Here is a 15,750-nt window from a genome sequence, read left to right as displayed (position 1 = left end):
AATTGGTTATAACCTACCAAATGTGAGATCTAGCCTGTATATCTCCATTATATCCATAAAGATGACATGAGATGTTATTAGCTACCTTGCTGAGATTATAGTATATAGTATATAGTATAGTATATGCTACATCTATTAGAATTCTCCAACCCATCATTGTAGAACCCACCATATCTTGGGGGGAGAGAGACAGATAGATAGAGACAGATAGGTATGTATCTGATAAATTTATTCATAATGAACTCATACCCTTAGAACTTTAAACATAAACAGTGTATTGTGAAGGCATTCTTTTCTCCAGTGCTCACCAACTATATTTTTATGGTACATTTGAGACTCTTACCCAGGACTGATATCCATCTCGCCAGGCTGTAATTTGCAGAAGCTGCTTTCCATGCCCGTTTTGAAGGTCAGAATTACAGCTCTCTGAACCTCCCTCCTGTTTCCCATGATCCCCAAATGTCCGCAGCAAGTTTGCTGATCCAGTTTGTCCCCATCACTTTAGAGCTCTGTACCAGTCGGGCTGTGTCATCACTCCTCATCCCCCAACTTAATCAGCTCTATCCAGCATTACCTGAATTCATTGTGACTCATATAGAACCCTCGGCTCTACAGTGGCTCCCTGCTGTGAATCTAAAAGCCACTGGCCTGGCTTTTAAGAGCCAGCCCCTTTCTGTCAGCTCCTACATCTGTGATTTCTGTCGATTTATCATTTCCACATCTCTGCTGCCCATGTGAATCTCCTTGGTATTGCAAAATTTAACATTGACTATACATTGATTTATATTGCCCCCCCCTTTTTTTGGAGACCATTCATTATACTATTTTAACAGTTCTCAAAATGCTTTGTATAGTGATCTGCCAGACATCATAGTTAATTTAAGTATTTATTAAAAATATGCTTGTTTATTCTATTCTTTATTGTAGTCGAAGATGCTCATGGTGGAGTGTTTAAAGGAAACAGCAAACAGACAGTTTGGAGGGGCTATTTGGTATGTTATTTTAAATTAAGTGTATTTTTGGAGTAGACTAGAATAAAAGTAAGAGTAATAAAGCTGTTTTACTTCAAGAGGCTTTTTAGTGTTTACTTTTTCTCTAAGGTTAGCTTGCTAATATTAATGTCGATTTAAGTAATCTTAACATTCTGTTCTGAAACTTATATGATACAATAGATCTTTACTAGTTTTCTCAGCTGTAAGTTTTCACCAGCTTTATGATGTGGAAAGTGAATTGTGTTTTTTCGCTCTCATTTTAGACAACAGATAAAGAAGTCCCTGGGCTAGTGCTAATGCAAGATTTGGCTTTCCTGAGTGGGTTTCCACCAACATTCAAGGAAACAAATCAACTAAAAACCAAATTGCCAGAAAACCTTTCTTCTAAAGTAAAACTGGTAAGAACCCAGAAAATAGAGCCACCAGTATGGCACATCTCATTTAATTCACGACTCTTCTCCTGTGGTCCATTTCGTTCATAGTGTAGCTGACAATCGTAAGTAAAGAGGGTCTCTATTCTGCCACAATATGTTGTCATGAAGAAGTCTCTTTATTCTTAGAAAATCCTTGTTCCTTACTCTTAATTTGGGCAAAATTCTAAGAGTCTCATTTGCTTCGTTGATTTCCCAAATAGAAGCAGATCATTTGTTCAACAAGTGAGCTTCTGCTGTGTATCAGGTGCTGTTCTACCTGCTGAGAATATAGCAGTGGACAAAAAAGACAAAAGCCCTGATGGAAGCGGAAGCCTGGAAGGAGGAGATGGGGGAAACCGTACATGCAGTAGGTACACACGGATTCCAACCTGCGTGTCCATCGAGAGCTTTCACCCAAAGGGAGCACGCTTCAGATGTTTGGAACATTCGGTAATGTGAAATCTTCATTCATTAATAGCTAGTTGAGCCATTAACGTATTTAGGATTTATACTTATTAACTCTCCACGCTTGGCCAGTCATGCCATTTGTTAGGGTTGACTTTGGAGGCTGCTGTGTGACATGCCTTTTCCATAACGTCTTTTGCTTTCAGAGCCACTTGCTTGGTTGATTTAGGGTGCAGTCCACGTGGGTGTACTTCCCTTTTGACTGCTGTCTGTCAGAAACATCCCAGATTGTAAAATGTGGCTGTCTTTTAAAAGGGAGGACATAAAGTTCTTGGTTCAGATATTTGTTAGGCTCTCATTTGCTTGATTTTACAAAGAAACGTTCTTTGAATTCTGCTGCTATATTTAGTTTGACTGATTCTTACTTCCTGCTCCTGTTGATGTCATTGAATAATCTGTAGGTGGAAGGATGGAGATGGAGATGGAGGTGGAGATAGCGGTGGGGGAGAGCTGTGATTAGGCAGTTCTTGTTTAGTTCCTGCTTTCACCATGTTTTTTAATGTGTGTGTGTGGTTTTTTTCCCCATATTTTCCTCCACAACTTCTTTTACGGTACCTGGAAATATGGAATATCATAGTAACCAGCTAGAATAGGGCTGAATTATTTCTTAATCTGCAGTTATTTTTTTAAATAGACATTATATTCCTCCTTCCCCTGAGTTATTTTTCATCCTGATTTGGGCAGATAAAACTGTGCCCTACGCCAACCAGGCAAATGGCTCTGAAAACAATAGATGTTAAGGGAAAGGCATGTCACATGGCAGCCTCCAAAGTCAACTTTTAACAAGTGGCATGACTGGCCAAGAGTGAAATTTGTTACTAAGTATAAATCCTAAATATGTTAATGGCTCAACTAGCTATTAATGAATGAAGGTTTCATTCATTACCGAATGTTCCAAATATCTGATTTCAGCCAATGTTTTTTGGCTTCTTGGCTTCCTAGCAATTAGTTCTAGATTTACAGACTTGTATACTTCTGACTGTCAGCTCAAATTCCTTATGCAGAAAGAATGACATTCTTGATTCTATTCATATAATTTCAACTATATTACATTTTTAAAGGGAGGAGGTTCATGACACTTCTCCATTCTCCGCTCAGCTTTGACTAGCCCACGTCTCTCTGCCTGCCACCTCACCAGTGCATCTGCCAAAGGATGTTAATCCAGGTAGTGGTCAACCCGTCAGTGAACTATTTTGGGGTGACATGGAGTGGCGTGTGCAGGTAGAGGTAGGGTGGGTTGGTAACCCAGGTTGGACAAGGAGTACCAGCAGGTTCTATGCATGTTGATACATACACACTTTCACCCACCGTTCATTCACCCAGTTGTAGACTAATTGGGATTCCCAGACTTTTCTTTGTGGAGGCCTGCACCTCTTCACAGGTTCAAGCTAATTATCCATAACATTCATGTCTGCTCATTTTCATGATGTCAGTACCTGTGAGCAACTTCAGGGATTAGGACTTTTTGGAGGCTAGGGAGAAAATGAGAAAGAGGAAGAATAGAAAGACTCTGTCAGCATTCGAGTCCAATTCTTCAAGTGACCTGCTTTCCTTAGGTTCTACTTTTTGGTTTTATTATGAGGACCCCAAGAATGAAGTTTTCTATCATTGGGTTCCCAATCCATTTAGTGGCATTTATTAAATGCCTGCTGTGTTCCAGGGAGTGTGCTGAGGATAAAAGTGAATAAATGCACTTAAATAATTTTGGGGCGTGATCAGTTCCAAATAAGTGTTCATGTAGCATGCTGCGATAACACCTTGGCTGTAGGAGTACTGGAAGCAAGGAAGGAAGCATTTGCAGATTAGGAAGCATTTTAGATAGGCTGTGAACAGAGCAGCCATTCTCAGCAGAGAAGGGAGTGGGAAAGACCATTCCGAGAAGAGGAAACGGTCTGAGCAAAGGACCAGTGGCTTGTAAGTTAATGGTGTTTGCAGAGAACCAGGATGACTGTTCCTGGAGGTCAGAGCCCAGAAAGGGATTTTGCAGGTGCTGAGATTAGGAAGGTAGCTTGAGGCCAGACTGAGAAAGATCTCCAGGTAAAGAGCCTGGAGGCAGGGAGCATCTTTAGGAGGAGCAAGACCCCTTTGTAAGGAACATGGTAGGGGAAGGTGTAGCAGGTAACCAGATTAGATAGGGTGAGGCTGGAGCCAGGAAAACCAGTTCAGCCACTGCTGCCACAGCCCAGCAAAACGTTCGGGTTCAGCAAGTGCCTTGTCTGTGGTGCCAGTGATGAAAATGGTTCCAAAAACATCTGAGAGAGACTCTCAGCATGACCCAGTGACTCATTAACTATTGGGGGAGAGGGAAGGAAAAATGAAAAGGGAAGTGGATATTTCTAGAGAAGATAGAAGTGATGGTATTAACCAAACTCAAGAGCTTCACTGGGAGAAGCAAGCTCTTTGGGGAAGCAGTTTGGAGTGTGTTACGTTAGAGGTGCTTTGTGGCATGTGGGAGGAAAAGGGCCGTTAGGTAGTAGACTTCAGGACGTGAATGGTTGAACCATTTTGCTCTCCCAGGGTCCCCCAGGAGGCCTTTGCTAAGAACTGTGACCTCCTAGCCACTAAAGCTCGGTTCTGTCCCATAGACCCCTCAATGGGCTGTGAGTCTCAGGACAGGTACTGCATAGTGATTATTTTGGGGCCTCGCACTTAGGAGGCCACTCAAGAAAGGCTTGTTGAAGGAACGAGCAAGAAGAAAGGCTGCGACTAAACACACCTGCCACATGCAATGTCTTGGAATGTAAAGGGAAATGTTTTGCTGTGTCATTATCCACAGAAGTCATCTTCAGGTTTGGTACCATGGATGTGTTTATGCAGCTTGACTTCACCTTTATTATTCTGTTTAAAGCAACACTGGAATTTCCAGGCCCATCCCCAACCCTCCCCAGAAAGGTGGAACTTGACATGGTTTCATTTGCAAGATAATAGATTTAAATTCATAAAAACTTTTCTGTGGACTACAGTCTTATAAATCAGTCCTTTCTATTAAAGACCTTCAGTTTGAGATACCTTGAGGTGAGTCCTTTTATGATCTACTTAATTACCGCTAGCTCATCTGTAGACACAGAATTCATCTTTTGAGAAATCAGATTGCCCATTAGTCTTCATTTTCAGCTCACTCTAAATCATTCTGTGTTTTTAGACATTTTCATTCCTGGTGGGGTTTTTTTGTCTGTTTTTTGAGCCCCTCCCCCCCCCCCACTTCTTTAACATATGTTAGAGCAGGTGGAAAGTCTTCCCAAAGCTCTCAAGTGTATTCTCACATTTGGTTTAATTCAGTGATAGTGGTTGTTGAGTCGGTGTGCAAAACAAGTGGAGGACATGGGTTTGTCCTCAAGCTATTTATAATCTTGGAAGCAGTATTTTTTTTGCATATTAAGTATTCAAGTAGTGAAACAAGATAGTATAAGATTGGATGTGGAGTGGTACAGACTTTCATTTGTTACATGAAGATAGGAAAGGTCTGTGGACCAGAGACACAGGGGAAATTTTCAAAGAGAGAGGGGGCTGCATGGGATCCTTGAAGGCTGACCCAGGTTATTTCAGCAAGAAGGACCGTGTGGGCAGGGGGGGTGCAGCATATTGTCCTGTCTGGACTCTTGGCCCCCTCAAACCTTTGTTCAGGGTATGTGCAAGGTCACAGCGACTTGTAGTAATAGTGCATTAATGCCCCTTCTTTAGTGACTTCCCTAAAACTATCTTATGCACGTTTTCTTTTAAAGCATAGCACCCTTTCTTTTGGTTTTATTCCTAAAATAAAATACTTCAGTAGATTAAACAGGCAACTCTGGAACTGATTTAACTTCTAGAAACCCACCGATACATAATAAGAACTAGTATGTTTGAGTTGTTGAATCACTAGAAGGAGCTAATTTGTTTTTCAGTTTTGTTAGCTGGCGTGTTTTTTCCCTTATACTAACGTATATAGGTGCTATCAATCATGTTATTCCAGGTAATGCTACAATGACAAACCTCCCGAAGTGTAAATGGCTTAAAAATAGCAAAGCTTTATTTCTCAGTCATGCTACATATCCCTTGTGGGTCTGCAGGGGGTAGGTGTTGAGAAGTTCTTTCTTTGAAAAATGTATCATTTAGAGAATTTAGATAAATTTATAATTTCATATAAGAAGCTATATGGGGAAGCAGCTGCCCACAGCTGCCAAGCTAAGAAAGAACCTCAGCCTTTGGCACTTAGTACAACCACTTTTCCTTAACCACCTCCTGGCACTCTTCTGGCAATGTAAGGTTTCCAGGATTGGAGTGCCATCTAGTGGCTAGCATAGGATACTTCCTCCCCACCTTTTTCACCACTCAAAACTGTTGATAACCGTGGCAGAAAATCACTTTCGTACATATAAATGTTCCCTTATGCCATTTACTTTTCATCTCTCTTCCAATCATTGTACAGTTACCTTAGGAAAACATGTGTGAAATTTAGAAATAGTTTTCCAGAATAAAAGGAGTTTGGAAGGAGAGATTAAAATAAGGGTGTTGTCCTGATAAATTTTAAATTAAATTAGATTATTCAAGCTATATTCTAGGATAGTGATTTTTAGCACTCCAGGGATCCCTCACAGCTACTGTGGGAGCCACTGTGGGAGGCAGAGACCCGGCAGAGGAGGCCGGGGGCGGGTAGTGAGAGACTCTGTAGGCACCCAGGTAGAAGAATGTTAGCCCTGCATGTCTGCCTCGCGTCTGCCCCCCACACCTAGGCAGGATGATGACCACAGAGTGCTTTGGATATTGCCAGGCACTGCCAACGTGAAAGAACATAATCAGTCAGGAAGAGAGCACACACACGAGCATGTGCACACCCCCCCCCCCCCCCACACACAACTTGTGGTAAGAGTTAGTGGCCGATAATAAAAAGGGAGAAAGATATAAATTCTAACTAACCTCTAGTTTTTTGGCCTGCATAAACTCAGGAACCTTTGAAACAATGAGCTAAGTATAGTCATATTGCAACTACAAGAGCTCAGAATGAGCCCATATGATTTGTGTTTGCTTCTGTTTTATACATTGAGAAAGAAGGCCCTGGGCTCTGTTAGAAGGGCCAGTTCAACAGAAGGATTACGCTGTCCTAGATTAGTGGTTTTCAGTCCTCTCCCTGCTTTTTCAGTTCTGAAAGGCCTTTTTCATAGAAAATTGTATGATAAAAGGTTAGAACATAAACAGATCAAGGGTGGTTTGGACTCATAGAGGTGGGGAAGGCTGCTCGTAAAATGTGTTGATGCTCATGATGGTCCCTCTTAGATTTACAGTTGCTTCAAAAGCTTTGCCCCTAAAGGTGCTTTTCCTTCAGAAGCACTTCCGGCAGCCCTGCCACAGACACTCCAAGGTGTGCGGCACAGAAGCTGTTTGGACCCCCTGCCAGCAGACCTGCTCTCCACCAATTCCAATTCCAGTGAAGTTACACTGCAGGGCTTTCCCCCAGTATAACCAGATTGGCAATATTCGAGAACAAAGGTCACAAAACTGGGGAACAGATGTGTCTTGTTCGAATGTATGACAATTAAAAATATTTGAGCCCACTTTGAAAATTGGGTGGGGGATTTCATGTAAGACTCAAGGATTCTGACCTCTCAGGAGATCTGACAGCACTGGGTGGCACTGAGTAGTGGCTGCGGCTTTCAGGTGGGGCCTGAGATGTCCCATTTGCCACAGCTCCTACCACTCTTTCTTGTTTTTAATATCTGGTCTGTTCCATTTATTTGGGAAAAGTGTCTGGCCTGTTTAGGTTTTCTCTTTTTGGTGATAATTGGCTTGCGATTTCATATATATGTGAAACTTTTAATATTTAAATATACATATTTAGGTGTATACTGTGTATAATATGTATTTTAAGTTTAAAGATCAAACTGAGAATTTAAAGGTATCTCTTCTTTAGGGCTCAGTTTTTCCAGGCAACCCTCTTATCATTTTACAGTTGCAGTTGTACTCAGAGGCCAGTGTAGCACTTTTGAAATTGAATAATCCGAAAGATTTCCAAGAACTGAATAAGCAGACTAAGAAGAACATGACCATTGATGGAAAAGAACTGACCATAAGCCCTGCGTATTTATTATGGGATCTGAGTGCCATCAGCCAGGTAAGGGATGCAGAGATGCTTTTAAAACCTGAATCAAGGGTTTAGATTGTTGAAAATGTATGTCACTATATTAGAAGAAAGAAGACTTGAGTTGATTGAAACTTTTCTAATTTTGCAGTCACTGCCATTGGTTAATATTACTTGAAATGACTTAGAAACAGATGCAAGAACCTTTTCTAAAAAGTGTGTTAAAGAAATGCTGTGTATTTGTGATGTTGTTGTTTTAACTGTGCCGAATTTTTTGCAGTCTTCATAATGTTTAAAAGTAAGACTGGGTCTTCAGAAGTCTGTCAGAGCACCCTGAGAACAGGGCAGGGGTAGAGACAGGAGGAGGTGTGACCTGGAGAATTTTACATTGTCATGTACCGAATGTTTTTCTCAGTCTAAGCAGGATGAAGATGTTTCTGCTAGCCGTTTCGAAGATAATGAAGAACTGAGATACTCACTGCGATCGATTGAGAGGCATGCGCCCTGGGTTCGGAATATTTTCATTGTCACCAACGGGCAGATTCCATCCTGGCTAAACCTTGATAATCCTCGAGTGACAATAGTGACACACCAGGTTTGTGACTTTCCATTATCACAAGGCTGTGGTTTCTTTTGTCTTTTACTGTTCTTTTACTTTTTCCTAATTTCATTTCCCTCACCCTATCACCTCCATTTCTACCTTCTTTTTATCCAGTATGTCCGCCCTCCCTCCTTCCTTCCCTCCCTCCCTCCTTTCTTTTTTCCCTCTCTCCTTTCCTAAAACAAAAAAGAAACAAACTCTCATCACCCCCTTTCTTTTCTTTTTCCATTAAAAGGATGTTTTTCGAAATTTGAGCCACTTGCCTACCTTTAGTTCACCAGCTATTGAAAGTCACATTCATCGCATTGAAGGGCTATCCCAGAAGTTTATCTACCTGAATGACGATGTCATGTTTGGGAAAGATGTCTGGCCAGATGATTTTTACAGTCACTCCAAAGGTCAGAAGGTAAATACCTAAGAGGAAGGGATGTCTAGCTCGAAGTTATAAACAGGACATTAGGAATCAGTATATAAACTACTATGTTCAGATTTGATCAAATAAGCATTTTGAGCATTAAGCTCAGGAGAGTTAATAACATGGGAGAAAGAAAACTACTTCCTAGTAGTTTTTCACTTCCCTACATTCTCAGGCACCCAGAACCCACTCTATCTCCTTAACCCTCTAAATTTTCTACAACAGCAGAAAAGGCAAATCACTATGAAACACAAAATTATGGTTACATTGTCAGCAAAGTAACCAAGATAGAAAATTAGCCCATTTTTTTTGCTTAAATACATGGATGAAATTTCATTGAAGGCAGTAGGTCTCACTCTGGCTTTGAGAGGCAGGATGGAGAAGTGTTATGAGTGCAGACCCAAGAGCCAACTATTTAAAGCAGTCCTGGACAATGATCTGACATCTGTGTTTCCTGTCTGCATAGTGGGGAAAATAGGAATCCCTATGTAACATTGTCAGAAGGATTCATTGATAAGCTGGAGACTTATCATCATAAGCTTGTAAGCAATTGAACTCTGCAACTATAAGTTCTAAATGCACAAAGCCACTTTCTCTGTTGATGTTTATGCTACTGTGGAGTGGTCATTGTCTTGTTCCCCTGCTCCATGGCTTCCCCTGCGTTAGATTGTAGGGCTGCAAAGTTGTGCTGTGGCTTGAGAGGGGAGACAAACAAAATCAATGACTGTACACTGATTTCATGCTGGCAGATACACCCTGGGTGCCAAGGAGTTGCAAGCATAAGGAGCATAAGAGGTTAAAATCAGATAGGAATAGGGAAAAATTCCCACCTGGATTGAAATGAACATTGAAAAATAAGTAGGAGTTAGTGCGATTCCAGACAGATGGAATGTATAACAGGCATGGAGATATTAAAAGGGTAGCATTTTTAAAAATGATTTTAACTTAAAAAGTAACCATGTGCCATATCACTCATTTTGAAAGTAGATGAGGTGACAACTCAAATTACTTAGCTGATTAGTTTATCACATAACCTTATGCTTAGAAAGATGTTTATCTGCTGCTTTTCTCAGTCTTGAGACAAATTATGCATAAATACACTCAGCAGTGAATGACATTTGTCAAGAAAAGCAGAGACTTGTGTGATATGCTTTACACCATGAGTATTTGTACTCATGTTGAAGTCTGACACATAGCCATTTTATTTCAAAACATAAGACAGTGTTGTGAGAAACTAATTCATCAGTTGAGTCCTTATCTGCTTTTCTCAGGTAGTGGAACAGAATAACTGTGCTCAGTAAGAATTGTCTAAGGAATAGAACTTAGAAAATGACTACCGGTTCAGGCAAACTTAAAGCAAAATATGCTACGTGAATGCAGTCAGCCCCTGGAAAATATTAACCTTTTCTAGAGGCTCATTTTTATTTAATGAATCCTAATTTGAGGATAAAAAGTGTCAGAAACCAAAAACCATTTTATGTTCTGTTTTATGATAGGTTTATTTGACATGGCCTGTGCCAAATTGTGCTGAGGGCTGCCCAGGTTCCTGGATTAAAGATGGCTATTGTGATAAGGCTTGTAATAATTCAGCCTGTGATTGGGATGGTGGTGATTGCTCTGGTAAGGATGTATTCAAATGTAATTTGCTTCTGTTCATGGAATTTTTTCATTCCTAATTATTATTGAACATGTACAGTGAATTAAGCATTCTTTATGTATTAGTCAGTAGCCTGTAGACTCTTTGGAGGTGATGACCTGTGTGCCACGTGGCCCCATTTATTCATATTATCCGTTGTTGAGGGTGTTTTTCCATGTTAGCCCTCTACTTGAGAATGTCTTTTCTTATTGAAAATTTGGAACTCCAGAATACTCTATATAAGCTCGAGAGCAAGAACAACTCTCACTGGTTCTTATAGGAGCTTATGGCTGATGGCTTTTGAGTGACTAAAGAGATGCAAAAAAATAAGTGTCTCATCTCTTCAGCATTTCTTCTCCCTTTCTTACATGCTTATATTTGGACTTGTTGATAACAATACAGTTTTTACTTTTATTTGTCGCCTTTCAGTTTATAAAGCATTTAAATTTACGAAGCATTATCCATGATCTACCTTAATTTCTTAGTCACCTAAGGAAGCGAGAATATATGCAGAGACATTATCATTCCCATATTCCATATGAGGAAACATATTTGGAAAAATTGTTTTGTTTTGGAGGAAACAAGTTTCGTTTCAGTCAGATCTAGCAGATAACACTTTAGAGAAATAGAAGCGGCTATATTTCGGAACACAAACATGTCAGTTGGATCTGCGCAGTCCAGAAAACTGAATCCTTAACAAAACATTCACATTTGATAACGAGGTTAGCACCCATGTTAGGACGTGTTTTTGGCAGTTCCAATGGTCACGGTCTTTGGAACAGTCTTTTCCTATTTCTTTCTTCCTCCATCCACACCTACACATGCCCCCTTGAGCAGCGATGAGGTTTGTACTTGTAGGTTGCACAGATAGTGAGTGTCCAGCCCACTGTCAAGTGATGCCTCTTTTCAGTTTGTTTTCTTCTTAAGCTACATGAAATATTTTAGTAAAGAATGAGGTGAACCCTTTCTGATTGTAACTCATGCATCAATCTTGAAAACACTCTTAAGAAATAAGGAACTATCTTTTTTTTAAGATTACAGGTGCAGTAAGATTCTGTTCTCCTCCCCCTTGTACAGGTAACAGCGGAGGGAGTCGCTATGTTGCAGGTGGCGGGGGAACCGGGAGTATTGGACTTGGACAGCCCTGGCAGTTTGGAGGAGGAATAAACAGTGTCTCTTACTGTAATCAAGGATGTGCAAATTCCTGGCTCGCTGATAAATTTTGCGACCAAGCCTGCAATGTCTTGTCCTGTGGGTTTGATGCTGGCGACTGTGGGCAAGGTATATTTATGCCATAAAAAAATATTAAGAGGAAGGAGATAAAAATCTTTGATAAGTAGAGAGGGTTTGGGCTCATTGTTGTTTAAAGTAATTATTCTTTGTGTGTCCCTTTCCTGGCCTTGCATCTAAATAGCTGTAAGTTAAACGGACACTGATCTTTAGAAAACAGTAGACACTAAAGCTGTAGCTTTTCCGTTATTGCTCTGGTCTGATATATATATATATATATTTTTATTAAGCTGATTTACCTTAGCTGAAAATATATGATGATGATTTAATTTGGAAATAATAAAAGACCAATAATTAAGTAAGGATGGTATGACTACTGGATCTTGTTGATAGCTTATTAACAAAGGTTGTTTTGGCTTAGAGTTATTATTTTTTTCAAATGGACAAAAAAATGGAAGTTGACCATTGGAATTTGCTGTTAAGAATCATGTGGTACCTTGGTAGTGGGTCAGATTCAGCAGGCATTCTACGTTGATAATTGTGATGGCTTCAGATAGTAAAACAAGCCCTATACTGGTAGCTCTTATATTAGAATTTCTGATTATTTCAAGTTCATTTAAAGTCACTTTTAGAAAGTGAACTCGAACGCTAAGAATTAAAGAAAAAAGAGGGGAAAATGCTTAGTTGTTTAAAAGTCATGTTTGTGTTTTTTCTTCTAGATCATTTTCATGAATTATATAAAGTAACTCTCCTCCCAAACCAGACTCACTATGTTATTCCAAAAGGTGAACGCCTGCCTTATTTCAGCTTTGCAGAAATAGCCAAAAAGGGAGTCGAAGGAGCTTATAGTGACAACCCAATAATTCGACATGCTTCTATTGCCAATAAGTGGAAAACCATCCACCTAATAATGCATGGTGGAATGAATGCGACCACAATACATTTTAATCTCACACTCCAAAATGCAAACGATGAAGAATTCAAAATCCAGATAACAGTAGAGGTTGACACAAGAGAGGAAACAAAACTGAATTCTACAACCCAGAAGTCTTACCAAACTTTGGTTAGCCCCATAACACGTCTTCCAGATGCGGAAATCCTATTTGAGGATATTCCCGAAGAAAAACGCTTCCCGAAGTTCAAGAGACGTGATATTAACTCAACAGAAAGATTCCAAGAAAAGGTGAAAATTCCCCTGGTAAATATTTCACTCCTTCCAAAAGAGACCCAGTTAAGTCTCAATAACTTGGATTTGCAGCTAGAACGTGGAGACATCACTGTGAAAGGATACAACCTGTCCAAGTCAGCCTTGCTAAAATCATTTCTGATGAACTTACAGGATGCTGAAGTAAAAATAAACCAAGCTGTAAAAACAGGTGAAAGAAATGAGAGTTTAGAGGCCCCACTGGAAAAACAGGTTGACAAAAGCATGTTGCCAAAGAGCTTAGGAGCATCTGACAGATTACAGAGGTCAACTTTTCCAGCAGTGACAATGAAATTGAATGAGCACAACCAGCATCAGAATCTACCCTCAGACATGGAAACCAAAGCAAGCTTTAGATCGGAAACTCAGACCCACAAAGTAGGAAGCAGAAGTGTGTCAAAAGAAAAGCTCTCATCTCTGATTGTGCCACTGGAAAACCATGTGCCAAAAGAAAAGAAAACCATAGGGAAAGAACAAGAGAAAAACAGAATGGAGGACAATCTTGAAAATCACATAGGTCTTAATGAAGTATTACCTGGAAGAAAACTGCAGCATTACACAGACAGTTACCTGGGCTTTTTGCCGTGGGAGAAAAAAAAGTATTTCCAAGATCTTCTTGATGTAAGTTATATCTAGCCTTATTCCTTCCCATGCTCAGGAAAACTGAATAACCGTGTAAGTGATATTAATCTAATAAATAGCTCCCTTTTATCTAGTGAGAGCTGATATATTTTCAGCTTTACTGATGTAAAAACAAGGTGCAGAGAAGTTCATTAGCTCCCCCAGCATCCCAACAGCAAGTCAGCAGGAGCCAAGACTCAAAAGTTGGAGCACTTGCCCTCCTATACCATGGCCTCCTTGATGCTCTGGGATCATTTGTACATCTCCCAAGTGCCATCACTCTGCTAAGTGCTGGGAATGCAAGATGATTAGAACACAGTTGCTGCTAGTGGAGACTCAGAGCAAGTTGGGAAGACAGATTTGTGGGTGAATAATTATAGCAATGTGACAAGTGTCTCTGTTGAGGTGTGGACAAGAAGTCCAAAGGGAAAATTCCTTAACTTTGCCTGGAGGTATTGGGGAAGACATCATTGAGGAAGTACCCTGTGAGTTGGCCTTTGAAGCATGGGTAGAAGTTGACAGACTTAGAAAAAACCTGTGATCTGGGTTGGATTGTGAACGCAGCACAGCCATGAGCAGATAGATGTCAGGCTGGGAGAAAAGAGGATGAAGAGGGAACCATGTGTTAGTCCTTTCTTTCGTTGTCTTTGGGAAGTGTTTTGTACCTGGCACAGTAAGCATTTACTAATTGTCGAGTGAAGGAATGCAGAGTTCTTGCCTAGGTTTATTTCCTCACTTTTTTTCCTTTTCTTTCCTTTTTTTCTTTTTTAAATCACAAAAATAATTATAGGCTGGTATTAAAAATTACAAGCAGTGCTGCAAAAGAAACAGTAAAAAAGGAAAAGATCTCCCTCCTTTTTTTCCTAATTTCACTTAACCACTATTATCGTTTGGTGGATATCTTTTCAGTATTCTTCTATAGGGATACAAATATATAAACTACAATTTCTGTTTTGCAACTGTAAAATTACACATACACTGCTCTGCAGTTGGCTTTTGATTTTGTGAGATGTGGGCAAATTGCCCATGTCAATGCTATTGTTTTTTTTTAACAGCTGCGAGTTATTTCCAGTGTTTTGCAATTTCAGATAGTGTTGCAATAAATGTTCTTGTACACATGTTTTACTCTTGAGGAAGTTTTTATTTTTGTAGGTAGAACTGCTAGGTTAAAGGGTCTAGTAAATGTCACACCACTTCATGCTTCTACAAATAGTATACAAGACTGTTTGTTTCTGCACAGGCTAACCAGCATCAGTTGTTATAAATCTCTTTATATTTTTATCAGCTTGAGAAACAAATATATTTCATCCTCTGTAAAATGTATTCATATTCTTGGCCAGTATTTTCTGCCCATTCAGTCAGTTTTGCCTCATTGGTTCTGATAAGGTTCTTCACATTTTATAATAACATGATTATATAGTGAAACCAGTTTGTATCTGGTCCTTGGGTTTAATACTCAAGTACTTATTGCTTTGAAATCAACAGTAAAAATAACTTAATATGAAAGTACTATCAAACTTACTTGTAAATAAGTTTTCTAAACGTTGCATTGAAGGGCTGTGAAATCTCCTGATCAATAACTAGTCCTTGAAGAATAAATAAACCTTCACTACACAACTGTTGTTCTCAAGCCAATGTTGGTGATAACTTTCACTGAAATCCGGTTTAGTCCTGATCTTACAAAGTGACCTGTGAGTGTTCATTTCATTTTCATGGACCCTCAGTGACTAGTTATTACCACATTATATGAAATGGTACCTTTGTCTCTTGTTAGCTGAGTATACCTATGCACTAAACATTATGCTGTGTTACACGGAATTCTCTTTTCAGGAAGAAGAGTCATTGAAGATACAGTTGGCATACTTTACTGATAGCAAACATACTGGGAGACACCTGAAAGATACATTTGCAGATTCCCTCCGATATGTAAATAAAATTCTAAATAGCAAGTTTGGATTCACATCTCGGAAAGTCCCTGCACACATGCCTCACATGATTGACCGAATAGTTATGCAAGAACTGCAAGATATGTAAGTCTGGCTGGTGTTTGGGTTGTTCTTATGCGCTCAGAGCTAGGTCTGCTTGAAATTTACATCTTTGCTGTGCTAAATTTATGGC

At 39.8% G+C, this 15,750-nt stretch overlaps 1 protein-coding gene across 3 annotated transcripts in view; it reads left to right on the top strand.

The window, feature by feature from the left end:
- GNPTAB (N-acetylglucosamine-1-phosphate transferase subunits alpha and beta) overlaps positions 1–15,750 on the top strand; it is a 58,070-nt gene that overhangs the window by 28,980 nt on the left and 13,340 nt on the right. For all 3 annotated transcript variants that reach the window (XM_016127047.2, XM_036237360.1, XM_036237359.1), the window contains exons 6-14: positions 928–992; positions 1,256–1,390; positions 7,797–7,958; positions 8,341–8,520; positions 8,762–8,932; positions 10,438–10,561; positions 11,655–11,858; positions 12,527–13,632; positions 15,463–15,662. In XM_016127047.2, coding sequence (XP_015982533.2) covers positions 928–992; positions 1,256–1,390; positions 7,797–7,958; positions 8,341–8,520; positions 8,762–8,932; positions 10,438–10,561; positions 11,655–11,858; positions 12,527–13,632; positions 15,463–15,662 — 2,347 coding nt within the window. The remainder of the gene's footprint in view (positions 1–927; positions 993–1,255; positions 1,391–7,796; positions 7,959–8,340; positions 8,521–8,761; positions 8,933–10,437; positions 10,562–11,654; positions 11,859–12,526; positions 13,633–15,462; positions 15,663–15,750) is intronic.

This window comes from Rousettus aegyptiacus, unplaced genomic scaffold (assembly GCF_014176215.1).
Source record: "Rousettus aegyptiacus isolate mRouAeg1 unplaced genomic scaffold, mRouAeg1.p scaffold_m13_p_2, whole genome shotgun sequence".
Taxonomy (NCBI): Eukaryota; Metazoa; Chordata; class Mammalia; order Chiroptera; family Pteropodidae; genus Rousettus; species Rousettus aegyptiacus.
Note: the sequence above shows the minus strand (reverse complement) of the source record. Positions and strands in the feature narration are given on the sequence as shown.